Source organism: Anarhichas minor, unplaced genomic scaffold, assembly GCF_050575085.1.
Source record: "Anarhichas minor isolate MPS153535 unplaced genomic scaffold, ASM5057508v1 ptg000028l, whole genome shotgun sequence".
NCBI lineage: Eukaryota > Metazoa > Chordata > Actinopteri > Perciformes > Anarhichadidae > Anarhichas > Anarhichas minor.
Genome location: NW_027466474.1, coordinates 15,815,556 through 15,842,760, shown reverse-complemented (window position 1 = coordinate 15,842,760; position 27,205 = coordinate 15,815,556). Strand labels below are relative to the sequence as shown.

The window sequence follows — 27,205 nt, the reverse complement described above, 5'->3', positions numbered from 1 at the left end:
CAGCAGGCGATTAGAAGAGAAGATGTAAAGGCTTTTATGACTGGCTGTTTGCTCAGTCACACACAGGAGCAGGAGGACGATTTAAGTCACACCACCAGGGAAATGAAAAGAACAAGTGACTGTTTGAAAGATAAAACTACACATCGGATCGGATAACATTATTTTTGATCAATGACATTTCAAAACATTTATATCTATTAATTCATTTGTTACATTTTGTTCTACAAAGTAAGGAGAGCAATGTTTCGGTCAAGTCTGACGTTGCCTTACACATAAAGAAATGATGCTCTCAGTGAGGCATACAGCTCATTAGTTGAATACTGGTGGTGGTTCGGTACTCGGTAGGCCCAGGTATCGGTATCAGGACTGACCAGTAAGCAGTCTAGTGAAAGGAAGGATCATTCATACATAACAACAATCAAAGAATGTGCCTACATTTATTAATCAGAGATCACATGAGGTAGCACTATCAGAGCGCGACATATAATATGAATTTTGGGGAGGAGGAACATATAACAGCTGTTTGTGGCTAACGTCGCTCTCTCTCGTACCCAGATTCACGACCACGAAAATCAAGCATGATATGAAACCGTGTCTCTCTGTCTATTTATCGCTGCGTTTCTATAGATACATGAAGTTTAAACAGGAGGATCAATGAGCAAAATAATAACAGCGCGTGATTCCACGATCACTCAACTATGGGCAAGACTCGACCAATTAGATTCGACTATGTAAATTCTTAGTCGAGCACACACACACACTGCAGAAATAGACATTGAATAGTCCCTGTTCATCCAGCTTCACTAGTCTTACAGATAGTGTTTCTATCAGAATCATTTCCACACTGTAAACCTTGTATCCCTCCTTCACCTAAACAAAGAGCACATACTTGACCCGCTCAGTTGTCCAATCACTGTATATGTGGTTCCACTGGATGAACCAACAGCACTCATTTACAGTCTCACTGGTATGAGGCTCAGCGGTTCGTTCCAGCGTCCCAGAACCGCCCTCCTCTTTACCTGCACCCACACACACTCACCACAGCCCTCCATCATGGCGGCTTCTGTCTATGACATCACTGTGGAGTCAAATTTGTCTCAAAATGGTCACAAATGTTTATTACATGATCTGCAAACGATGTGTGCGTTATTTTGGGTAGTCGTCAGTGACTGTTCCAATCTACACACAAATCCCAATCAATTTGAACTCGTGTAAAACGAATGCCACCTGAATCAGTATTAATGTTTTACGTGCAGGTTTTCAACTTCAGCTTCCAAAATCTCATAACTTTCTCCTTTGAAAAGCTTCCTGTGTATACAAAGTCTAAAATATTTGTGATATATTTTTATATTTATTTACAGATTGTTAAATGTGTGCGCACGGATCAGGTTACGTGTGGAGTTCTGAGAGTATTTTCACGGTCTCCAGCTCACACAGATCCACAAATCCATGCAGGTGGAAAACATCTGGGACATCTGGGCTTTCAGTGTAATGCATATTATGTGACCATTTTGAGACTAATTTCACTCCACACCACGAGCTAACATCATGCTAGCCAACAACAAACAGCTGACATCATGTCACGCTAACAAGCATGTTGCTATCACTGGCAGCATCCCAGGAAACAACAGCCAACCCATCATCCTCAGCATGCTAATAGCACGTCAAGCTAACTGTCATGCTGCCTGAGCCCCCAAATAAACCAAACAACAAAGTGTTAAGCTAGCTAGCATTTTAACAATTGTTTGTAATTCATTTGATTTTGCTTAAGCCACTAACTAAAGCTCAAGATTTAAAGTGAGGGTTGAATTTTTATAATAAAAGTATTTTCACTTCTTTTCATTCGTCACTTTAATGCTCCTCCAAAAACAAAAAAACAGTAATTTTATTTTCCTTTATTTGATATGGACGATGTGATTTAACATTGGCTGCGTTTTCACCAAGAAGTTGCTGGTCATTTTAGTCCCGGAACTACTTTTTGAGAAACTAAAAGGTCCCTTCAGCTCACTGATGTCTGCGTTTCCGTGGCGCTCTAAAGACCTGCAGAGATGAGGCACATTAGTCCGCTGACGTTTGTAAAGAACACGACACGGGACGAGAGCTGCTGCTGCTCCTGGAGGTAAACACACTGTAGCTCAGTGCAGCCGCCTGTTCCATCTAAAGAAAACACATTGTCACACTGCGAGGACATGTACTGCTGCGTAGTGTTCACTGATGCATGTTGTAATGAGTTAAATGCTGGCGAGGGAAATGAAACTGTCTCTACAATCAGCGACGGTCGTCCCTGCAGACCCCGCCCCTAAAACTCCTTTTAAAAACGTAAAATCTCCCCGGAACTTAATTTAGATCCTGGTCCCTGCGGTCGAAACGCAACGAGTTCCTCAGAGGGTCCTAGTCCCGGGAGTAAGGGACTATAGTTCCAATACAGAGCTCACTTTCAACTCTCGTCCCCCGTTAGGCTTTTACATGTAGAGTGTAATTAAAACATAAAGCTTTTCACTATCATAAACCCGCAATACACTACAAAACATCGGTGGAAAGTGTTATAAACCAATACTTGAGATGTGTCGAGGTTTGGATGTGTGACTTTGCCTCTCGATGTCCACAGCACAATCAGATCAAATCAACACCTTGCTGTACTCATGTTTCATTTCAGCATTGGGGACCCTCAGTAACTGTGTCTCTCCCCCACCTCCCCTAGAGTTCTTCCAGGAGCTGGATTCGGTGATGGAGCCGTTGAGTCAGCAGAGCAGCATGACGGAGCTGGTCCGATACATCAGGCAGGGACTGCACTGGCTCCGCTTAGAGGCTCACCTGCTGTAAGGACTGGAGCCCAGCCAAAAATAATAAAACAAATAGAGAAAGGAAGAAAGACATTTGCCTGGGAGCTAGAACTGGGATAACAAGTGAGATGAGACTCGTGACGATGCTTCGGTTCCCACTGGGATCCTTCAAATGACCCGACACCACCCGCAGTAGTGTAACGGTACAGACTGGGTGGATTAATTGGGCTGAAATTCACCTGCAATTAGGTGTGAACAGTAATTAAGTTTGGGAATTTCCGCTGTGAATCACAGAATACAAAGTAGCACATTAAACGTTTGGCTGATGCTGCTTCTTTTTGGAGCAACTGTATCTCCGCGCAGGTAGCTTCAATTCCTAAAGGGGCAATAGATGTTGCAAACCTTCCTGTGTCCCTGAATAGAAATAATAATAAGCAGTAAAAAGTATTTTTACGAAGACGGGATCATTTTCAAAAAAAAGCTATGTGAGCAGCTGATGTGATTTAGGAGGCTGGAGGTAAGGAGCTCAACAGAGGCTCATCTGCTGCAGCGGCGGCCTCGAAACGTGTCTGTGATTGGGACCAGAGCGAAAGCCTCGGGCTGATATCGATCCAAGTGGAGCACCGGTCCAATCCATTAGATGAGCAGCACTAGTGAAGGAAAGAGGCCCAGCTTTAACCTCTAGAGCTGAATTGATGGAGGCCAACGTCAGTCCTCTGCTTTCTGTAGGTCTGTGACACAAATGTTTTTAAAGTTTGAAATACATCTATCCTGAGTATCAGGACTGTCTCACTTTGTCCAGCGGCCATCGAGCGACTCACATGTGATCTGGATCGGTGGGTTGTTAAAGTAGAAGCACAGCCTCTGTGATAACCCCAAGATTAAGCTAGCGAGACCGAGGATTACAAGACCTGGTCAAGCTGCCGTCCGGGGAGTTCCCGGCTCAGCAGAACAAGTAGTCAACTCACTGGTCCTACAAATGAGGGCTTTCCTCCATCAAATAAAGAGCATTTGTCTGGTTCTTCTCTCACTGGTTATGGGCTTTTTGTGAAATTCCACACAGTTCTATTTCCCATAGTAACCCACCCACTGAGGTGTCAAACACTTACAAGGGGAAAAAACTACAAGACTCCTAATTAAGCCCCACCCACGTGCAGATGGATTTAACAGGGGGGGGGGGGGGGGAGAGATCTCACACGCGCATTTTCTGTCAACAGAAACCTGTGTCACTTTGTACACCTCTCTGAGGTCAGATCACCTGCCGGATGTCTTGTAGTCGTTTCCAAAACGTGTGTCGTGTTGTGTCGTTCGTGTGCATACGTGTACAGCTGGTTGTCAAGTCTATAAATTATTACCTGACAGGACAATACAGATGTTTGTGTACCATAATGTACAGACTGTGACTCCTGGAAACAGTGTTTGTTTTTGTTTTGTGAGTGATTCGATGTGAATGAATGAGGAAGTGAAACAAGAATATATATATATATATATATATATATATATATATATATATATATATATTTGTGTGTGTGAGAGACTGATAGAGTGTATGATTGTGTATCCATGCACAGGCTATGGCTGCATTTACACAGTGCCAAACATGATCATATTTTTAACCCTTTGTGGCACTTTAAAAAAAAACAAAAGGAGTTTCTATTTGGCTTCTCCTGTTTTCACATGTGCCATAAAGATTTAAAATCTGGATGTGTGTCCATGGTCTCTATAAATCCAGCACATCAAGCATGAGTTTGTTTTAAGTTTTGGATCATTTGACCATCGCTGAATGTGTATGGAAGACAATGCGGATGTGAAAAGTAATTTTCACTTTGACAAAAAAAAAAAACAGAAACTCAAGTGCCTCTATTTGTGTCCGTGGGAATTGCTCTATTTATTTGAGAACAAAGAATTAATCTAAATGATTTTCCATACCATATTGGTATAAATATGAGATTGTTTTTCGTAAAATCAAATGTTTCCACAAGCTTTTTACTGGCGTTTATGATGACACCAGGGTTTGGCTTTAAGAAAAATGTGTGATTTAACGTGTCAAATTTGCATTAGTTGCTGAGGGTTTTTTTCTTGGTGATTTGAGCAAGTATGGGTTTTGTCTGAAATGCCTGAAAAATGTAAACCATCGCATGCAATAAATGATAGCTTCAGACCAAGAACTACTTGTGTCCAATTTGAAAAAGGAAAAAAACAAACAGTCGATGTATTTCTTGTTGCATAGTCATTTACAGTGTGAATGTTCTACATCACCTGGAAATACAGAGCTGCTTTAAATGCACAGCACGAGAGTTAACAGCCGGATGGAGGTAATACTGTTACTGAACAGGAGAAACAGGAAACGTTTCACATTTTAGGAAATACGCAGAGTTTAGGTGAGAAGATTGATACCACGTTCGCTAACTATGAAGCTAAAGCCGACTGCTGTTTAGCTTAGCTTAGCATAAAGCCTGGTAGCGACACAAGAGGTGAAGTCACGCAAGTCAACAGAACAGCGTGACTTCACCTTTGTCCAAACTGTCTCTACCTGCTGCGTAGCTAACGCTAGCTAACGCTATCAAGGAAGGACAGTCGGTCGTCTAACACGCTGCCAGTGTTTTCTTAATATGCTTGAAGGGGCTTCAGGTTTTTTATGATTCCTTCTCAACTATCGTGCACATGAAGTCTTCAAAATAAGATGCTTCAGTCATGAATTAGTCTCGCTGCATTTTGCAGTGAACGAAAAGATTAGAAATGTGAATCGTTTCCAAACAAAAGCCAAAGTGTAAACGGGTTGAAGACTTCACGGTAAACTTAGTTTTATTTTAAACGGATAAAAAGATTATGCTTAACGTTATATTGTCTTAATTAGTGGGCTTTTGAATTGCAAAGCCAAGCTAGCAATCTCTCCGTTTCCAGTCTTTGCGCTAAGCTAAGCTAGCTGGCTGCCTGTAGCTTCATAGTCAGCGCACAGACGTGAGTGTAGCGAGGAACGTAACGAGCGTATTCCCAAAAATGTGAAACGACTCCTTTAAAAAAATGGACTCGCTGTTCTTCATCTGAAAGCCTGCAAATGTTTACTCGTGAACATTTTTGGACAACAGTACAAACTGCACTCCCTGTTTAACAAAAAAATGCCTTTTAAACTCGTTTTTATTTTTTTAATGATTTGCGGTCATGAAGCCAAATTAGCAGTGTCCCAATGAGCCAACAGCTAACAAACAAAACCCACTAACTGTCTCCGTTAGACCTCAGTCGTTCAATAGTTGATCCACAGTGTTGCTCAGTCCAATTCAATGATGTTTGATGTTGTTTTGTTTTATGGTGAAACAGTGATGTTGCTCTATGGTTATTGTTCATTTCGCACAATGGTCTTTATTTTGGATTACATGCATCGGTACAATATACTTATTCAATAATATGCTGTAAAATGTCATACACATTGCATCGGTGACATCATGGGTAACAGGTTTCATCCCACCTCGCTACACGTCACACGGTGGCTGTGGTCAATGGACACAGTCCTGTTGACGATATGCAATGTCAGTATGTCGGTATATTCTGAGACATTTCGGGGACAGACTGCCTCAGCATGGCCTTTTATTCTGCTGACATCCTATTCAATATCTCATTAGCTCATGTAACATCATCACAGTTGTCAACTTGTTTATCAAAAGCAGCAGTGACGGAAACAACATCGCTGTTGGTGCGATTACAATGGGGAGATAAACAGACTCATTTATTTTTTGACAGCAGATGGTTACGAGCCGATAATACGTTGATCGTCTCTCCAGTAGTGATGAGTGTCTCTGATATTCGTTTGCGTTTCAGAAAATCACAGATACACTTTGACTGCTTAGGAAACTGCCTCATACAGTAGATGAACTCGCAGTATTTATTTAAGGATAATTATCTTCTCAAACTCCTGTAATCTACCAGAGAGCTGATCTTTTTCTTTGTTTTTTCCCTTTTCATTTGATTGTCCTCAGTTCATGAAACGGTCATGCAAGTATTTGAAAAAGAGATTAGTCTCTATTTATCCAAACAAATAATGATATAATATTTGTTGTTGCTGGAGGGAGACATTAATACAATCTCACTACCACACAGGTCAGTTCTAGGAAATAACTGCTCACATGTTGCATCATGTTTTCTTATTTATGCTTCTTTATTCAAAGTAGTTAACAGTCATTGGTCCCTTTCAAGTTACTTCTGAGTGAGAATTCATATCTTCAGCTGTAATAGAAGACACCACTTTGGCTAACAAGTTCTGCAACCACCTTACTGTATATCTGTGTTTATTTACTGCCCAGTTTAAAACATTGACAGAAATAGTTCCCCGATTTGGAGAGTTAGACGAGACAATCGATACAGCTCTCATGTGTTGCGTATCAACCAAGAAACAGGAGGCGATTACCCTAGCTTAGCATAAAGACTGGAAACAGGAAAACAGCTAGCATAGCACCTCTAAAGCTCACAAATCAACACCTTGTCTCGTTTGTTTAGTCCATACAGTAAACAAAACTCCCAATAACTAATCAATTTTACAGTAAACAGCAGAACTTTGAGGCAGCATCATATTCAACCAGTGATATTCCCTTTGAGAGCATGCTAACCTCTGCCAAGGTTGCCCTGATGGTTTCACTGTCCCATGTGCAGTTCTTTTTAATAGATATTATTGTTTCCCTCCTGGGACACAACAGTGTTAAATGGTGCAGGGATTCAAAATGGCCCAGATGAAAACAACCCATAAAACAGGAAGTAAAAAAAACAAAAACAAAAACACTGTTGACTCTGAGCACTTCAGTGTGTTCATTCATTACGATCCCTGCAGTGGAAAACTAGTCTGGAAATGTGCAAAATGTAGCCGTTTTAAAAGGAAGCTCTTCTCCACCATCGCTGGTTGTTGGGGCCCGACTTCCACTAAGACAAAGACAGCCTTAATCACAAACCTCGAGTTGTAAAGGCGACCAGAAGACAGTATTCTTGGTGATGCTCTGCTTTACTTATTGCAAGTATACAACAGCATCACAGTTCATGTGGCATTTATTGATGTTAAAATGCTACATGGCAAGTGTTGGGCATCCCAATATGGTTCAATTAGCGTGTTGTAAGCCAGACATTGGTGGTTTAGAGACGGGCAGCGACACGGTGCCTCTGACAGCCTGACGGACCCGTCTGTGGTTCTGATGTGCATCACGGGCTCAACTGTACTCAGCTGTAAAGATTTCTACAAAATTACACCTAAGAACGCATCTGTCCAACATGGATTGCATTGTATTTTTAAATGTGTTGCACAACTTCAGCTATTTTTCTGTTTCTATCAGTGCTATCTTTTGGCCTTTTATATGGTTCTTTTTCTTTTTTTATAAAGAAGTTGTTCTATGTGATGATCAGAAGTTGTGATGCAGTTCCATTGTTTTTAAATATTTAATGTCTCTAAAATATGGATTAAAATCTGTTGAACCAGTGGTCGTGCTGCTCTCATGGTCTAATTTCTGTCTTTTTAAAATGCAATATTTCACAGGGCTGCATGGCTTTTATAAAAAGGCTTTTCAAACTTGTCTTGTTTTTTTTACAAGAAAACCTCTAACCTTGCTTTCATATCGCATCGTGAAGTTCCATATTCAGGTAAGGTAACCAGACAAAGCAGAAAGAATTAGCCAAAGTTCATTCAAACATCATAATACGCACGCTTACAATAAGATTGTGTTTTCCTGATGAATAATCTGAGTTCTTTTATAAATAAGACCCTTGCCTTCGAGTGGCCTTGATGTATTACATTATAAGAGCCAAGCTACTCTTCTTATTACCACTAATGGACTCTTATTTCTACATCATAGCAACTATTAGCCCACTTCGCCACGCATGATTAATTCATTGAATAAAGCAGCACATTAGAATTCAAGAGGGAAGGAGGCTGCGTGTCTTGAGAAAGTGAGAGCGACGGTGGGAGAGAGCTGTGTGGACCTCAGAGTGTGAGAGAGAAATGAAGAAAGACACGCAGTCTCGTGTTGAAGTCCAAATCTAAAGTGCATTTTCTGGGTGACATAAATCCCGTCTAATTAAGTATTTCCCTCAACGAGTAAGGACGTGGAAAGCCCATTTGCAGACCCTTAATGCTAGCGGAGCGCGTGTGTCCTTGGTGCAGCGCCAACACTTATGAATTAGATTTATAGGTCTAATTAATAGAGCTAACCATGCAGTCCATGGGCAGAATTTAGATTTGGAAAATAATTCATATACAGCACTCTGATGAAATTGATCGATATGTTGACTTACACCATAGGAGAGAAGGGGGGGGGGGGGGGGGGGGGGGGGGGGTCAGATATAATGCCCTGAAATCTGACCTAAGTAATATGAATATGATAATATGTATTTGGTATAGAGCCTTGTAGACTTTTAAATACAAAGTTGTCATAATGTCGTAATTTCAAGCAGACGCTTTTTTTTAAATAATAAGTTAACTTAAAGTAATATATGACGGTGTGCTAGCACAGTTCATCATGTTCATCAAAACAATAACAAATATGTAAATTGAGGAGTAAAATGCTTTATTATGTGCTTAACTCTATTGAACTCATCTGGAGCTCAGTATGTCAAAATGTATCTCCTCTTACAATGTTTAAACTCCACTTTGAAACATTTTTAATTATTCTCCATTCCATACTGGAGCCGATCCCAGCTGACATCGGGTTCACCCTGGACAGGTCGCCAGACTATCGCATGGAGGAGCCAACTACACACGTGTAAACGGAATAAGAACTTTACATACCCATGCAGTGTTTCCCCTACCATTATATTAGGGGGGCACCCCCCAAGCGCGCACACACACACACACACACACACACACACACACACACACACACACACACACACACACACACACACACACACACACACACACACACACACACACACACACACACACACACACACACACACACACCAGCGAACAGAGAGCGAGCGTCAGAAAATATGTGGCGTCAACCAGCTGAAAAGCAGACAACAATATCTGCGTTTTTTTTAAACGCTCCCATGTGGTGAAGATGGCAACACTCGCTCTCCTGTTAAGTACAGAAAAGAGCCCAAAGCTGCACACTTTGTGGATAATTGTCATAAAAAGAAATGTACCGATGTTTTGTTCAGTGTACAGTTCAAATAATTGTTCAGTTGTTATATTGACTGCTGTCATCGAAAGAAACACATGAACACCATGATTCCTTTAAGGGTTTGTGTCTCAAATAATAAGATGTAAATCATATACATCGTCAGCTGACTGATCACTTTAGAAATTAAAGAATAAATAAAATCATTTTTATTTTTTTAAATACATATTGCTAATATCTTTTACCAGCAGTAAGAGGCTGATTCTGGATATTTCTCTCTTTATTTAACAAAGAACACACAACCTGGCTACATAAACTACCGATAATCTATCAAATGCAAGCAAATGGAGTGACTGAGAAAATGGGAAATTGAAATTCAAAATGGTAAAACCAATATTACTTTAATTCTAAACATGTGGGGGACCTCATGAATGTTTTAATCTAATTCTCCCAGCCTGGTATTTCTATAATTGTCAATGATATTTCACTGAAAATGCATTTCCCCACCACAGGTCTCCCTCACCAGCGACTTGATTACAGCCATTCAACTTCATTAAAAGAAACCCAATCAGAAAAATAATTCCCTCGGTCTCACTGTGCAGAGTGGCAATTTTAATAGAGTGCCCTTCATTCTTTGCCACATGTTTAAAAGTCCATCATCCATTAGCTAAACCCGCTTATCCTTGAGAGGGGCGTGGGGGGGGGGGGGGGGGGGGGCGAGAGCCCATCCCAGCAGTCACTGAGTGAGAGGCGGGGTACACCCTGGATCGCTCGTCAGAATGTCACAGAGACGACAACCCACCGTTCACAACAAGAGGCAATTTAGAAGCGCCAATTAAGCAAACTTGCATGTCCTTGGACTCTGGGAAAGCCCACACAGGCACGGGGAGAGCATGCAGCCTCCAAGCAGAAAGAGGCCAATAGCAGGCCGGCCGGCAGGTTCGACCCCCGAAGAAGCAACCGCGCTAACCACGACAAAAGTGATTTTGTCCAAACAGGAGGCTTCCTACTCAGCTCTGCGGTTCACAGCTCCAGAGGTCCTAGCTAACGAGGGATGAGCTCGTCAGCTCTAATTGAGTGACTCGATTAAACCGGCTTCACATTGGCAGCCAGTCACACGCTCTCCAATTGGCTGCTTCCTTGACGCTCCACGTGCTCTGGAGATATACAGTACAGACGGTGCAGCAGAGAAGCTCTGGCGTGATTGAAGAGATAAAAACATACCGGCTCACTGCAGAGACGCAACATCCTCCTCGTAAAGGTGATGTCATGTTATAGTAGGCCTACTGGATATCCACTGTTCCTACCGTCAGGGGTCAAAACACACGTCAGACTGCCCAAGTGTCGCTCGAGGCACGTTAAGTTGGATTTAAGTCTCTGTGCACACCTATACAGGTATTTCAATCACTAAGGCCGATTAGACCACTGCTATGCTGGGACTTCAGTGAGGTCACCGAACTCCATATACTAAGAATGATAATTCGAACCGCAGCAGGGAGCGGTTTTCAGCAAAATAAAGCTCTGACAAACGCACCTGCTCAGCACCAAACAGCAGACGGAGACTCGCTGCTGAACACGGCCACACTGAACTACCAGCTACGGCCTACTATAATATTCTACAATAAGTCTCTAGTATGATGCAAAAACCAGCCAGATAAAATACAGTAAGCAGCTTAGTAGCTTCAAAAGAAGGAGACAGCAGAGTCTACTAAATTAATTTGGCTGTTGAGGGGAATTTCTTGTGAAAAACAGCTCCTCTGAGAAACACTCTGAAACCACTTCAAGTCCTTGGGAGGCAGAGGGTCTTTCTCATTTCCTGATTGTCTGCCTCCCTGTGTAGACTACAGTTTGTTTACTATTCCTGGATTCATGCACACAGTAAACACACCCTTGAGACGAACCCGAGTCATACAGCTGAGCCAAGCGGTTTTCTACACACACTCTCTAAAGTAATTGTGTATGTCGGCGACGTTAACAGAAAGGCAGCGTGACCTGCCAGAATGTGAGCCCATAGCTGTAATGCGATTACCAGCGTATGAAACATGACAGACGATGAGAGCGAGACAAAGACGGAGTGGATCGGAGGGACGCAGCAGGTAAGATGGAGTGAGAAGAAGAAAGGGCAGCAGCAGAGGAACAGCAGGTAAACACTAACGTAATTGCCATTAGATCAATTTGATAGCGGTCAGAGATCACCACTTGTGATGATAAATATTGATCTGATAAAACCACTGAGGCTGAAATATGGGCCGATGTGAATACAGGCAGGAGGAGAGCTACAGCTGCACTTACTCGGACCTGCATTATGAAAAAAACACACGACCATGCAACTCTGATAAAGCCGCCAAACAGCAGACAACGTTAGCGTCTAGCTGGTGGAGCATGAAGTAGCTGAAAGAGTCCAAAATGGAGCTAAAAAAGGAGAGAAAACCCTGGACTTGCATTCATCCGGTGACCAGAAATGAATGCCAACGCTGCTCTGCTGGTGCAGAGAAAGAACTGTGCTGGGTGTGTAAACAGGGACAGTCTGCTATGCCAAAGGGCTGGAGGAAATTCATCGTGTGTATCTTTGAGGTCCAACAAACTTGTGGAATGCAGATTTATGTACATTTTAAAGCGTGCACTGTTTATGTCCATGTTTACTTCTTTGCCTTGATTTCTATGAGTCTCTGAATATTTGCAGAATATGAAACTGGAGGCAGTAATATGTACGTCAATGTCCTGGTGCAGGATACAAAACATAAACGCATTGCTCTATAGAGCTACTAGTGGTGAGAACGCCACAGAGTACCTTTAAAGGGTGACATGTGTAGGAAATTTGGGTTTAGAACTATGTTTTAGGAAATTATAATAGAAGTGTTTAATGATTCATAAATAAGAAATCATAATTAGAAGTGTTTTAGAATTTGTAGTTACAAGTGATTTGTAGTTAGAAGTGTATCTTAATAGAATTTGTAGCACCTTTAGCTCTATGCTTGTGAAACTTGTGAAGGTTTTTGCCAAAAGTTGCAAATCTTTATCTTTATATAGAATGTTTACCATAGAAGTGTTAAGCCATAAAAGACAGTCATTGAATGTTTTAAACTGTAAAGAATAGTATGTTGGGAGTAAGGGACAGATAGATTTCTAGACAGGCAATTACAGGTCATACCCGTGCGAGGGTCCTGCGAGGAGGAGGAGCCAACTGGATTTAGCCAATAGGAACTACAGACATTATGGGATGTTTTTTGAACTATGTAAGGCGGGGGAGAAAGAAATTCCGGTCTCTTGCTCCTGTACCACTGGGTGGGTGGTAACGCTTTTTGGGGTGAGCAGGTCATATTCGGTGTAACTGTAAAGCATGAGAGGTATTAAATGCTTTGTTTATAATTGAAACCGGTTCTCTTTGTGTAAGAGGCTGGATTACATGAGGTTTCCCCACAGTCTAGAGGTTCCTTGAACCTAACACATGTCAGTGTTGTGTCGACAGTTTGTTTCCGGTTCAATCAAGTAGCCAAAAAAAAAAAAAAAAATTGGTTTTAAAAATAAGTATTTCTCACACCATTAAACAAATGGCTCATAATGAAAATACAAGCACAACCCATGAGGTAGATATGAATATTGTGTGCAGTAGATGGAATGAGAAAGGACTACGAGAGGTAAAAACTAGCAGGGGAGAGATGTGAAGTGTTTCCCTGGTCTCTGGGAAAGTTTGGGCTTTTCATTTGTAGCATCCAGACTTCACTTCAAGCAGAGCTCCACACACGCTCTGCATGATTGCCCAGAAATTGAAAACGGTGAAAAACTCAAAAGGCATGAGACTGAATTCATACTACATTTCAAAATGCAATTACAAAGCTTTTAGCCACGTTGCCCGGACGGATTGACTCAGTGGAGTCGTGCACAAATTAGGAAAAGCTCAGTTTGGAGTTAGCAAAGCAGTCGGTACTCCAGAAGAGAGAGAACAGAAGAGACAGGAGCGGTCCCTGAGGAGCTCCCTCAGCGCTCTGCGTGTGCTGTGGGTGAGCACAAAACGCATCCCAACAGAGCGCTGAGCTGTTCGTGTGGACAGGCTGCAGAGTGAGCTTTGTTTCTGCACGACAAACAGGAATACAGACACTAGTTACTAAAAATTAAAAAAATTAAAAAAAAAAAACTCAACTTTTGCTGCAAAAATATTTTATTTTTTTTTAAACAAACTTATCGAATCAGACATAAATATATGTACAGCATGTCCTTGCCAAGCTACACATTTGAATTATTTCTGTAGCATGCATTTTATATTTTCCCTTCAGAAAGCTGGAGATCTGACTCAGAGCTGCTCTGACGCAACCAAAGTAGAGGATCAGCTCATCTTTCCGTCGGTATCGGTTTGTACGGACAGTCTGCATCACTGCTTCTATCCGCTGCTAAAGGACGCAGGGTCGCCACAAACCACCGACGCCACAGAGACAACGGTCACAAATGCAATTAGGTCGACCTTTTATTCTTTAAAGGAAGAAAACGTGAGCTAATTCAATAAGACTTCGCCTGACATACGATCCATGCTGATTACATGAATCATCTGCATCCCATTAACATGAAGCCAGCGTAGCCTATAATAAAAGTCGACAGACCGAAACCCTGCAATTCATTGTTGGACCTGAAATTCAGGCTGAAATTGCCTTCTCTGAAAATTGCCACAGCGCATGCATTGGAACAGCAATACGACGGAGCTCCAGTCCGTTTCATTTGCATCCAATTATTGTGGGTGGCTTTTACTCACTTCATTCTGGGGCCGCAAATTGATCTGAACCGACTGTTTACAAGGAGGGAGGCAAATAGCTGCGAATGACATGGAGTGCAAATAGAAACGTCATATTGTTTAACACTACAGAGCAAAACTGTGCGAGTCCCTGTTAGCTGTTCAACGTGGAGAGACGACACCCTGAGGCAGACGGAGAGAGAAGCTGGGGTCCCCATTTATGAAAGAGGGATCATTCTTCAGGTTTCCTTAATATTCCTTCGGATGACATCACTTTGCAAGATAACAGCATGTGAAATGTGACGTAATCGCTGTCACGGCCAATCAGACGAGTCCGTCACGAGTTCATGCTTCTGGGTTAAGTTGTCTGAAAAAAGGTTTCTTGGGTCAGCTGCTCAGGCGTCAGTGTTTTTCAAAGGAATAGTTGAAGGATGCCGTTTGATTTTGTATTCTCTACGCTAAAATGAGCCAGCTGCCAATAAGCTTAGTATAAAGACCGTAATCCAAACACACCCCCCCCAACAACAACAACAACGCATGCATGTTACTAATAAATAAGTTCTTGTTCAGTCTGTACAGTATGGATCTTTCTGCCCGGGTGCAGCGAGTTGAATGACAATGAAAACACTGGACGTTGGTTTTAAGATCAACCAATCAGAAATGTCTGAGCATATATGAAAGTTTCTCCATGTCAAAGAAAAAAAAGTGCTTTCTTATTCACTCTGCTGGTGTGTTGAACACAGATCTGCCTGCCAATGAGTTCTTCACAAGGAACATTAGCCTGAAGGACTGAGCCTGAAAGATTAATAGTGACGCCACGTAATGCTAAATCAAGTAGGCATTATAGTAGAAGAAATATTCAAGGCATCCTCCCTTTCTAGAGTTTTTCATCCATCCATCTTCCCTTTGTACTCTTCTCCATCCGTCCATCTGTTGCGGTTTTATTCCCTCCCTCCGCTGGTCTTCCTCCCTGCTGAGAGGTAGAGGAGCTGCAGCCTCATTCTCATCTGCACACCCACAGTCTGGACCGACAGCACAAGTCACAAAACAAGTTAGCACAATGAAGGAATACATGAAGTGCAGAGTATTTCTAAATAAAAATGAATTGAAACTAACCCGAGGCAGGCCTGCCATCTTTGCCATCATCACACTGTGGTCAGACTCGCTGTAGATGTTCTGGTCCTGACCAGGGTCGCCTTCCAACATGTACAGCTCCCCAGCGTGGACATCCGACACGTTCACCTAGACGGAGAGGCAGATGGATGATCGACAAATATAATCTGCCGCTGTCACGGAAAATGTCTCCAACATATTGAGCCAGACAACGATGGACGGATCAACCACACAGAGGAGAGTAATAGACGGATATGCGACACACACACACCTGAAATGTTTGAGGGTTGAACCCCAGCCACAGAGTGTATCTATAGTCCCAGCAGCGCAGAGAGTAACCCATGATCTTTATGTCTTTAAGGTCGGGGAGGTCAGAGTTCACCTAAAGAAATAAAAAATCATAAAAAAAGAGCGTTGAACTACAAATGTATCTTAGAAACCCTTTCTGCAGTGCCGTCAGATCCAGAGCTGCCAACTGGTCCTGCGAGGCGGCCGATGAGCTGATGTCAGGCTGCCAGACTCCTCCGTGCAGAGATGAACCTGCAGCAGCTGCAGCGCTCGCCTTTCGTCTTTCGTTCTAAAGACGTGGTGCTCGTGGCGGGCAGCTCCACAGCGATCTTTAGACAGCTCATGGAAGCTTTTTTCATTTGCTTCTCTGAACACTCGCATCTGGTACCTGAGGAGTAGCAGCAGGTCGAGGGTACTGGCTAAAGGCTATGGCTTCTCCATTCCTTCGTCGTTCTCGGCGATGGAAGGTGTGGGCCCGGTCGACTCCTTCTGTACACAACTCCTCCTGAAAGCAAGCGGACAGAGCGAAGGGTTAATGTCAGGACGTAAACGTCAGAGTCCGTTGCGTCACATCGGGCATGTTTACAGAGTGTTTACTTCCATTAACTTTGTTTGGCAATGTTGATGTGCGCTCCAGTTGAACCGACTGCACAGAAGGCGCCTGAAGGTTTTCTGTTCGGTTCTTGTGCTGCAACTTGTGGAAAATGTGAAGTAGGAGCTCGACACGACAGGAAACCGTGGTTTCAGCTAAAGACCAGAAGGATCACAGAAGTTCAACAAGCGGCGTCAGAGTTACAGACTGAAGGATATTCTGAGCTCGATTTGGAATCCCACTTTAGTCTGAGATTTAAATAAGTAAAGACCGAGGGCTTGCAGCCATGTTACAATAGATGCTCTGTGAGGCACTGAAATCACAGCATTAACATGCTCACGACGTTATTCAGAGGCCATTTCCTTCACTTCTTATAGTCACACCTGATGCATATCTACAGAATACCTCCATAGCTTCATGTTATGGCTCATATTTGTAGCAGTTTAAGGGAAAGCAAATAATGCCTTGAAGGTCCCGTTTTAAATGAGCTGAATATATCCTATTAATGTTTGTATTACATTTAGATTTTAGTTTAACGGTCAGCGATGGTGGCTTTGTGGCCATGTTGTCAGCAAATAGAGGACGTATGCGATATGTTTCATTAAGTGGAAGATATTGTAGCTGTCAGAATTTCCTGATATGTTCAACTCTGAATAAAAAAAATGTAAAGAGATTTACCTTCACCACCGTGGTTGAGACAACACCCACAGCTTTCAGTGCATAGCTTAAATAAGAGAAAACTACCAGATTCATTGAGCGCATTCATTTTCATCCATTCATACCTGGAAAGAAATGACGGGACACGATGCAGGTGCTTTGAGGCCAGCCAGGTAGGAGACGGTGGGAAAAACATCCACCAGCTCCACCACGTTTCTGATAACTCTGTCATCTGGAAGAGAGAGAGAGAGGTCAGCCAATTAGAGAGCGTCTTACATACCCACTGACGGCAAATTAGCCAAGATATCCTCCACAATGTACCAGACGCCGGCTCTTAAATTTCATCATCGTTGCACTTGAAGTAAAAATATCAAAGTGTATCCTCGTCTAAATACTTTCGGGAGCTCTCCGTGTAAATCACACTTCATTTAAGTCAGGTTGGCATAATCATACAGGTTTCATATGAGGAATGAGGACCAGAAATGTGAAGTCAAAGTTGAGTTCCCTTTGGTGTCTTGATGTACATGGTGCTTTTAAATGAAAAGGGATTGTACATGTTAATCAATAGTAAGTTGTTGTTGTCAGTGACGGGGCCTTACTCTTGAAGCTGCGCTGTGGCTGCATGAAGACATCAATAAAGGGAAAGGTAGACTCTCGCCACGAAACGCGGTGGCTGGTGAGCCCAGGAACGTAGAAGATGAGGGGGACGCGCGTCGAAACATCAAAATTTGAATATTTAGCCCACTCGCCGTGTTCTCCTAATGACCACCCTGCAACAAGAGGCACACAAAAAGATTATAGAAGACGTTAGTTCAAAAAGACCCGAGGCAGACGGGAGGAATGAACCCAACGAAAGCTGTGAATCTACGGCATAAAAACAACACTTTAGAAACAGACTCGCAGTCATCTAGCATTTGAAAACATCGGCTTTTGATTGAGCTTTACTGGTTATAAATCAGCACAGGAAAGGATTCACTCCGGTGTCCTCCACTGAAGGAGACATTACAAGAAGAAGAGTTTCCAAGTCAGAAAGTTTAAGAAAACAGGAGGTAGTGCAAGAAAGAGCTGGTCTTTAGAGTAGATCTAGATTTGTAGAAGGAGGTAACGGAACAATACGCTGTAACCACACTGCCCTCTGGTGGCGACCGACGAGCAGAACTGCCACATGTCTGCAATATTTATTACACGTCTGGAAGATTTAGCACTACTTCTTAAATAATGTCCACCGAGAGGCTGATATCTGATGAGTTAATCATTTCACTAGATATTTGGAGAGCGATCGATCTTAGTCCACTAACCGTGATCGGAGGTGAACACCACCACAGTGCTGTCAGACAGCCCCAGAGCATCAAGAGCGCCGAGCAGCCGCCCAACTTGAGCGTCCATGTAGGACACGGCAGCGTAGTAGTGCTGACGGATACGCAGCTGGAAGACATGAAGAACACAAGTGTGGGTTTTTTTTTTTTAGGGAGTAGCAGCAACACAGAAAAGTTGTCTGAAAAGTCTTCAAAGTACCTGAAAGTCTTTAGGAATCGGCCCGTAGGGGAAGCTGATGTTGAGCTTCTGGACATCGTCTCTCCTCCTCACGTCCATCCAGGGGTTGTAGGCCACAGGTGGAAGCCGTGTAGGGACATCGGGGTCCGGGGCCAGAGCCATTTCATCAATGGGATATAGACTCAGGTACTCCTGTAACAATATGACGGCACACTTCATACACAAAGTAACAAATATCTCGAGAACCTCTGATCTCCTTCACACTTGAGTCTGCAACGTAACCAGTAACATTCATGTGTCAGGTAACAAAAATGTGTTCATGTGAAATGAACCCCCAATAATATGACGACTTCATAGTAAGATCAGTTTTTAATCTGGCAGAGATCTGTGTGTCCAGACATTATGGGGTTAATCTCATACATCACATGGTGACAGCTGGCTTGACCTTTTCTCTCTTCATCCCTCAACTTGCCGTCTGTAGGAAACTTCTTGGTCTCCGTTGAGTCTTCCACTTCATCATACTCTCTCCTCCTTCATGCCAAATGGTGAGTCCCATTTATCTAGATCAGTCCTCACTAAATTCACGTCACATACAGTAGGGATCTCTCAAGTCTAGCTTTCAGAGGTTCCTTTTCTGTATTCTAGTCTGTTTTAAAAACTACACCCCCACATCAAAACTAGCAGCTCGATGGGTGTATATTTGGGCTCATTGGGCCTCATGCAAGCTGAACCAGTACCAACAGATACGTGCTTAAAGGGCTCGTACCAAAGAACAATGTTCCTGTATTTTGAATTTTCTCTTGGTATGAATGCTTTTCAGCAGCGGTCCAGACCCGTCATAGCAGTTAGTCTGCGGTTATGCAAGCCTACGTTTTTCACCAATGATTGTATATGTTGTTACTTTAAAGCAATTTGGAGTTTGAAAATCCTAAATACATTTTGCCTCTGTATTCGTATTATAGGCCAATACAACCCTAACTTTATAACAGTCTAATAGCATCACCATGAAGTTAAACGGCCTGTTGTAGAACACCTCAAACTGTTATACGGCTTTATACATTTGAAACCCTCTTGCTGTGGCGAGTAGTTTGGTCTTTATTTCAGTGACAGTGTGACTCTCAGGGGACACGGCAGTAACAGCATGCGTTACGTTTCCTCGTCTTCAACAGGTCCCTTAATTCAGCTGCAGCTGCTTTTAAAAGTGATAGACTTTCCTTTATGAATCTCCAGAAGCAGGACTTAAATAGAGGCCATATGGGGAAGGAGGCGTAGCCTTATATGGCATTAATTATGCTTTTTACAATTCTCATGAATGTGCGTCCAGCATGGTTATGCTGGTCATTTACACAGTTATCTGGAGTTAGGAGCGTTTACTGAATCTGATGTGGCTGATCTGAAGAGGAAGTTTGGATTAAAATGATCTTTCATGAGCTCCGACGCTGCAGTCGTCTACTGACTCAGAGTATTGAGTTCTGTGGGAACTTAAGCTGTGCTCCCTTTATCACCGAGGCTCAACAGTGTTCTTTATGGCACTCGTCTCTCACTCTCGCCCCTCTATGTTGACGCCATCATTCATCCTCATGTTCTGGCTTTATATACGCTCAGACCTTGGTCTCCGGAAAATCAGTCGTGCAAGAGACGAGTCTTTGTCCACAACAACACCGCCTCTCGCAGCAGGACAATGACTTACACTTTCCCACTCAGGCTCAGGCTCCAGGGAATAATGGACTCCTATAACACACGCCAGTGAGTGAATGAGCATTACAGAAAGAATATTTCACCTTCAGTCCATGGGCTTTACATATAGCTAGACTGATCATCAGAGATAATGCAGATAGATCACGACACGTCAGATAAATAAAATGCTTTAGCTCATTTAGAAACTGTCAATTACATAATTTGTCCACCAGACAGTCACAGGTTTATTATTCAACTGTATGTCAGGCTAAATACATATTTATTATAAAAATAGGTATTTCAGGAAACCCTTCTGAAGATGTTTGAATAGGTTAAATGCTATATAATAAATACCTGCCAGTATATTGTTATCAGATAAGACTATAAGCTACAGTCGGCAACTCATCAGTCAAGGTTCACAACGGCTCTTCACAGCACCATCAAGTCGTGTAGCTTCCATTAGACGCGCATGAGCACCGACGCTGGTCAACAGCTCATTCACAGTAATCAATAGAAGTTCATCAGGTCACAATCAGAGTCATGAAATGGTTATACGTGTGTTTTAGGATGACCAAAGTGTAGCAGACAGCATTTAAAAAGACGGTGAACAGTTACGGCCCCACCGAGCATGCAGAGAGCCGTTTACACACCTCCAGCACATGATCAGCTGACGGGACTAAGATCTGCCACACACTGCTCTTTAGCGCTGCACTGCAATGAGCCGTGCAAATGAAAAGATGACACCACTGCTGCTGCTGCTGCGATCAAGCACTTCCACAGCTGTGTTAACAGATGAACTTCTTCCAGCCACTAAACACAATCACAATGAATGTTCCACATCAACAGGTGCTGGAACTGATCCATTTAAGGAGGAGTCAACTTTAAAGGCATCAGTATCACAAAAACTGCTTGAATCATCAAATCACATCATGCTTCCTATATAATATAACACACTGACATTTATACACAACAAACATCATAAAAGAAGTGTCACTTCTCCGTATTCTAAACCCTAAATGTATGCGTATTGAAGTCATACATCCTTGGTTCTAATATTTGTAGTTATTTTGGTAGATCAAGGCGTCACTATGAAACTAGTTGTGAAGGTTAAAACCTCCTGAGCCTTTTAAAACCAGTCAGCATCGACTCTGACTGGACTGAAGCCTGAGACAGGAACCTGCAACCTATATCATTACTGGTTTTCACAATAAAACTGTTGATTTACTCATTATCTACCCATTATGTACGTCATAATAGGGTCTTACAGGCGTTCATATTAAGAACCTGTGGATGGGGGGGGGATTTGATGCTGTATTTTCACTGCAGTTCATCACTGATGTGTTCACTTTCACTCTATGTGCAAAATAATACGCATGTTTTTTTGTTTTTTTTCTTTAATATATAATTTTCACTATTTTTCCTCTGTACATGAGTCTATTTTTCTCTTTTAAATATGTTCTCTTGAATGAATAGAAAAATGTATATCTATTATATATCCAACATATTGCCATTGCACTGTAAATCAATCCCCATCTGTTCTTTCAATAAAAAATAAAAACTTTACAAGAAAGGTCACGTACCCGAGGTATCCTGAAGGGAATGTGTGGTTTGTGAAAGCCCACAGCCAAGAAGAAAGGAACGTCGTCGGCCCGACTCTTCAGTAACCTCACTGCCTCCTCGGTGCTCTCCAGGTCGGGCAGGGTTCCCCCGGGCTGCTCCGACACGTTCACCGCACACAGCAAGTTGGCGTGGAGTTTACCATCCTCTCCTTTACACATCTGGAATAAAAAGGGTTTTATTGTTCAGTGTCTTTCACTAACGGAACATAGAGAAACAAAGATACTTAACAAAGCGGATACTTGTTCTCCATAGGAAAGTAATAGCCGAGTGTGACCATTAAAAAGGAAAACATTAAATACATTTTCCTGTATGTGTGCGAGATATAATTTGACTTTTCCATCACACACCTTTTCTTTCTCGTATCTAAATGAAGGTGGGTGGTAGGCAGGGGTGGACCAGCTGTAGGGGTAGTCATCGGAGTGGTTAGAGGCAATACCTAAAAAAAATACAAACAGTTACTTCTATACAATTATAGAGACTCAGAAATGTAACAAGTAAACAAAGTCATGCAGATTGAGTTCCTCTTGCGGTGAGTCTGTGCTTCTCACTGCAGTTTCATTGGTAACCACTCAGCAAGGACCTCTGTATCACTTCCTAAATGTGCTGCTATCCCAGCATACACTTGAGTTTCTATTTAAAAATGTATGTAATTAATCTCACCTGGATGAAATACCTTGCCCACAGACGTGGTGAAGTACCCTCTGGATTTGAAGTACTGTGGCAGGGTGGTGTAGTTTCCAGAATGGGTTCTCCAGTAAGAGTTGAAGTCGTACAGCCTGGTGGTGTCCGGTCTGCGGCTGGTTAACATGGACGTACGGCTGGGAGCGCACACGGCTTGCTAGGAGAGGAAATGACACCTTTAATGTTTCCCCATGAGGTTATTATTATTAACGCATACAACACCCACTGACCTGTGCATATGCATTGAGAAAAACTTGGCTTTTGGATGCCAGCTGGTCAATGTTTGGAGATTTTGCCACAGAGTCTCCGTAGCAGCCCAAGGATGTCCGCAAATCATCCGCCATGATGAGGAGGACATTCTTCCTCTCTGACCACACACGCACACGCACACACACAGTTAATTCATGTTTTTTTCACTTTTAAATGAACCTATTAAGTAAAGGGTTCAGGCAGATTGCTGCAAAGGAAAGCTCAATAGCAAGTAAGGATGAAATGATCAAAAAGCTGAAACTAGGTGCTGTTAAACACGTGACAACAGCAACTAGTAGCTAACGTTACATGGAGTACTTGATGAGAGTCAAAGCTACTGATACATAAACAGATAAAAGCTGAACAGAAACTTTCAAGTTCCAAACTCAATAAGCCAGACGGTACAAGTAAACCTCACGAACAAAGCACCATTCAATGAGTAAACTGAATTAACGTCAGCTTGGCTGCAGCCACTAAGTAAACACAACAAACACTCATTAACCGCTAATGGGAGCTGGTTACTGAGATGTACTGTTCAGAGGAGCTGACAGCCGAACATATCACTAAAATAAATGATAAGACAACCGGTCTTTAGTCATCTTAATGCCTGTGTGGTATTTGTAAACGTTTTGCTATCCAACAGTGTATTAGTACAAACTCTCACGTTACCTCTACTTGCAACAACAGCCAGTGTGTGGAGGACCAGGAGGAGAAGACATACTCGGAGACAAGTGAACATTTTGATTTGTCAGAGAAGACTAACGAAACAATAAACTTCAGATACAGTTTACTTTTGCAAAGTTAACCTCGCATCCTCTCTGCTGCTGCTTCCGTCCTCCACACTGTCTGGTAGCCAAACAATTGAGTGTGTCGCTGTCGTCTTTAAATAACTTCCTGATTATCGCGTCGCCCCTGAGTGAAACGTTTTCATTGGTCCACTCAGCAGTGGCCCCGCCCCACAACACTAATCATATTAGTTAAAAGATGTGTCAATCATTTTTAATGCCACACAGATGTCTTGTGTGTGTATTTGTTGTCTAACTTGACATTGCTGTAGCTAAGAGATGTTAAATAAACAGAGGTCTCACTCTGTAGCAATTGGAGTTGTAATTGTAACAAGATCCCCAATATTACGGCTGAAACGTTAAGTAATTATAAGTTTAAGAACTAAACAAACAGTAAACAAAAATAAACAGTTGACAGATGTATGGTATCAAGTTCAAGTTCTTTATTTTCACATGCAACATTGTTGGCTGAAATCTTAAACATAACATATAAAATAAAGTAGACCTAATATAAATTGGTGGTAGACAGTATAACAAATATATGAATGGAACATAAACAGGGATGTAGTGAATGTATGTGCATAATGAAAATTAATAAATATAAAGAGGTGTATACACTTTACAACAGCACTGTAAAACAGTCATTAAAGTTTATAAAGGTAAAGTGACGGTATCGGGAAACTATCAACGCCTATGACTCTATATTGAAGAACAATATTTCCAATAATTCCAAGAAATATTTTACAATAGGGAAAAAACTTTCTGATCTTCAAACACTCTGCCACGAGCTAAGAGGAGAGCGCATGCACGAGGCTCGGTCTAGGTTTGCTGAGTGAATTTGAGGTGATGAGTAAGTTATCTTCCTACACATAGACGATCTTTGGATCCAAAGGCAGCAACACAAAACATGGCTGACAGCGCGGCTAAACGTGAAGCGGACAGTGTCGGAACCGATGAATTAGCTCAGAGAGTCAAGAGGGCGAAAGCTGACAATGAGAATGGAGGCGGAGGAGCTGGAAAGGATCCTGAATGTGAAAATATTCTGTCTGAGTTTAAAACGTCCGCCGTGTTGAGTGATTCTGCGCGGGAGAAAAACATCTTCATCCGCGGAAAGGTAACCTGAAGGCTGCTGTTAGCTGTAAGAAGCAGCTTAGCGAACTAACTAACTCTAGCTGTGGTTATAATGTTGAGAGCAATTGTTGGTAACTTAAGAGGAAAATGTTTTTAGTGTTGTATTAATTCAAAGGTCTGAGTAGTTTCGTGAAGGAAAGGTGGAACATGGACTTCCGGTTCGATATTTCAAAATAATAGTCTGTGTGATAGTGATTTATTGTAAAAATGGATTTCACAGAAATGAGTATGAGAACGACATGAGGGGCCGTTTTGCCTTTATTCTATTCGGAGGGGATAACGAGTCTCATGACCAGCGCAGGCAGAAATTAAACCGTTGAACGTGTCTTCTCCAGCTTGCCGGTCAGGAGGCTGTGGTCATCCTGGAGAAGACTCCCATCAGAGAGGACTCCCTGGCTGAGCTCTTCAGCGGCTCCAGGCTGAAGCTGGAGATGAGGAACGACATCTACAGCACATATCGGTTGCAGGCTCCCCCTCAACTCAATGGTACGGTCAGAATGAGGAAATGAAATAAACTGACCCGAGATATCAGCTAGACCCAAGGTTGATAGCCTGTGTGTTTCTGTTTTGCAGAGATCAAGACTACAGTTGTGTGTCCGGCCACGGAGAAGCATGTAAAGAAATACCAGCGGCAGGAGAGTTTCCTGGTGGAGGAGACGGGGGAGGACTATCAGTCCATCACTTTGCCCTACATTCAGAAGCAGAGTTTCAGCGTGCAGGTCAGCATCCTGAAACCTCCTCCTGTAGCGCATCAGTAGCGGGCTTACAATGGCATCATAATGCACACGTGTGAATGTACAACATCAACATGTCGACTGCCCCCCCCCCCCCCCCCTCTAGTGGGTCCACAACATCCTGGAGAAGAAGGCCGAGGTTGAGAGGATAGTCTATGAAGATCCGGACCCAAAAGTTGGCTTTGTCCTCCTCCCAGATTTCAAATGGGACCAGAAACAGGTGAGCTAACAGGAAGTTAGGTACCAGGGAGGACATGAGGTGGAATAAATGTCAGCCATGACATTTATATTCTCAGGACTACAGCCCTATTCTCCTGGCGTGAGAAATAACTTCATGTCAACTCTGTAAAGTAAGTCCTAATGGACGATGCAGTTTAACAATATCTTGTCTTCTTCTATCAGGTGGATGATTTATATCTGATCGCCATCGCACAGCAGAGAGACATCAGGAGTCTCAGAGACCTGACGCCAGAGCATCTACCGCTGCTGCAGAACGTCTTCCAGAAAGGAAAGGTGAGGGAGAAAAACAAGCAGGAAACATCCTCTTCTTCCAGCCGCTGCCATTACACTTTCTATTTTAGAGCGCTAGGACCAGACATAGCTGTTAATGATTAGAGGGAAAACAGACAGCAGTGTGCATATTCGTAATGTCTTTCCTTGTGATCTAGGAGGCCGTCCTGCAGCGCTACAAGCTTCCAGCCAGTAAGCTGAGAGTCTACCTGCACTACCAGCCGTCCTACTACCACCTCCACATCCACTTCACCAAGCTGGGCTACGAGGCGCCGGGCTGCGGCGTGGAGCGGGCCCACCTCCTCGCGGACGTCATCCAAAACCTCCAGTCCGACCCCCGGTACTACAAAACCCGGACGCTGTACTTCCCCCTGAGGGCAGACGACGGACTGCTCGGCAAGTTCAAGGAGGCGGACAGGCTGTGATTTACCGTCAGACACTCGTTCCACCCATCCAAACTGTGTGGAGAATCCTTTTTTTGTAATTTTTTTTTTTTTTGATACATCATTTGTGCATGTTTGAGTGATTCCTCAGCAAGGTGGTTTTCATATTATTCCTGACGTGACATGAGTCAACCCGTTGGCTAAAGGATTTAAAGACGAAGTCTCTGTTTTAAATGTCTTTCATACGTTTTCTACATGTTAACTGAATGTTGCTGACTGAATTAAAGAGTCATTTTTTTCTACTCTTGATGTTGTCACTTGTTTTGTAATATTTGAGACGGGTTCAACTGCCTGAGACGACATTTAAAATCACTATCGTTGAGTTTTCTGAAGTGGACACTTGTATTTCATCACATGTCATGGTGGTGAAGTAAAGTGGCCGAGGACTTTTATACGTCACCTTTCAAACACCGAGGCAATTCAAACTACCAAATTTGATGTCAAAATAATGTGACAACCGCAACACTAGATGGCAGCAATAATCCCAAAAGATTCCAACTTTTTCATTGAAATTTAACACAAAAAACAAACTCCAGTCTTGGTAACTAATTAACCCTTAGTTCCCTTAGTTTCCCTTTTCTTTACTAAAAGAGAACAAGCCACGTTATAGTTCTGCAGGTCTTGTCAACAA

At 42.6% G+C, this 27,205-nt stretch overlaps 3 protein-coding genes across 6 annotated transcripts in view; 2 read left to right on the top strand and 1 right to left on the bottom strand.

The window, feature by feature from the left end:
- aff2 (AF4/FMR2 family, member 2) overlaps nt 1-2,823 on the top strand; it is a 136,652-nt gene extending 133,829 nt beyond the window's left edge. Inside the window, exon 26 of the mRNA XM_076103917.1 lies at nt 2,702-2,823. Within this exon, the coding sequence (XP_075960032.1) occupies nt 2,702-2,823 (122 nt within the window). The remainder of the gene's footprint in view (nt 1-2,701) is intronic.
- An 11,195-nt stretch (nt 2,824-14,018) lies between these two features.
- On the bottom strand, nt 14,019-23,860 carry ids (iduronate 2-sulfatase). 4 transcript variants are annotated; one of them, XM_076103301.1, is made up of 13 exons: nt 23,641-23,856; nt 22,953-23,089; nt 22,702-22,879; nt 22,389-22,477; nt 22,002-22,199; nt 18,766-18,936; nt 18,549-18,675; nt 17,850-18,020; nt 17,376-17,482; nt 16,390-16,506; nt 15,985-16,095; nt 15,717-15,842; nt 14,019-15,622 (listed from the first exon to the last, which is right to left on the bottom strand). In XM_076103301.1, exons 1-13 carry the CDS (start codon nt 23,708-23,710, stop codon nt 15,542-15,544), a joined length of 1,683 nt encoding a protein of 560 aa, XP_075959416.1. In that variant the 5' UTR covers nt 23,711-23,856; the 3' UTR covers nt 14,019-15,541. The 4 variants fall into 4 exon arrangements, 3 of the variants coding, with proteins under 3 accessions (XP_075959416.1, XP_075959417.1, XP_075959418.1); XR_012957359.1 differs by lacking the exons at nt 14,019-15,622; nt 15,717-15,842 and having other exon boundaries at nt 16,064-16,095; nt 16,390-16,748; nt 23,641-23,860; XM_076103302.1 differs by lacking the exons at nt 14,019-15,622; nt 15,717-15,842; nt 15,985-16,095 and having other exon boundaries at nt 16,364-16,748; nt 23,641-23,860.
- Nucleotides 23,861-24,646: 786 nt separating this feature from the next.
- On the top strand, nt 24,647-26,821 carry dcps (decapping enzyme, scavenger). Its single transcript, XM_076103236.1, has 6 exons — nt 24,647-24,870; nt 25,223-25,373; nt 25,461-25,606; nt 25,728-25,841; nt 26,024-26,134; nt 26,290-26,821. Exons 1-6 carry the CDS (start codon nt 24,664-24,666, stop codon nt 26,554-26,556), a joined length of 996 nt encoding a protein of 331 aa, XP_075959351.1. The 5' UTR covers nt 24,647-24,663; the 3' UTR covers nt 26,557-26,821.
- Nucleotides 26,822-27,205: the final 384 nt, after the last annotated feature.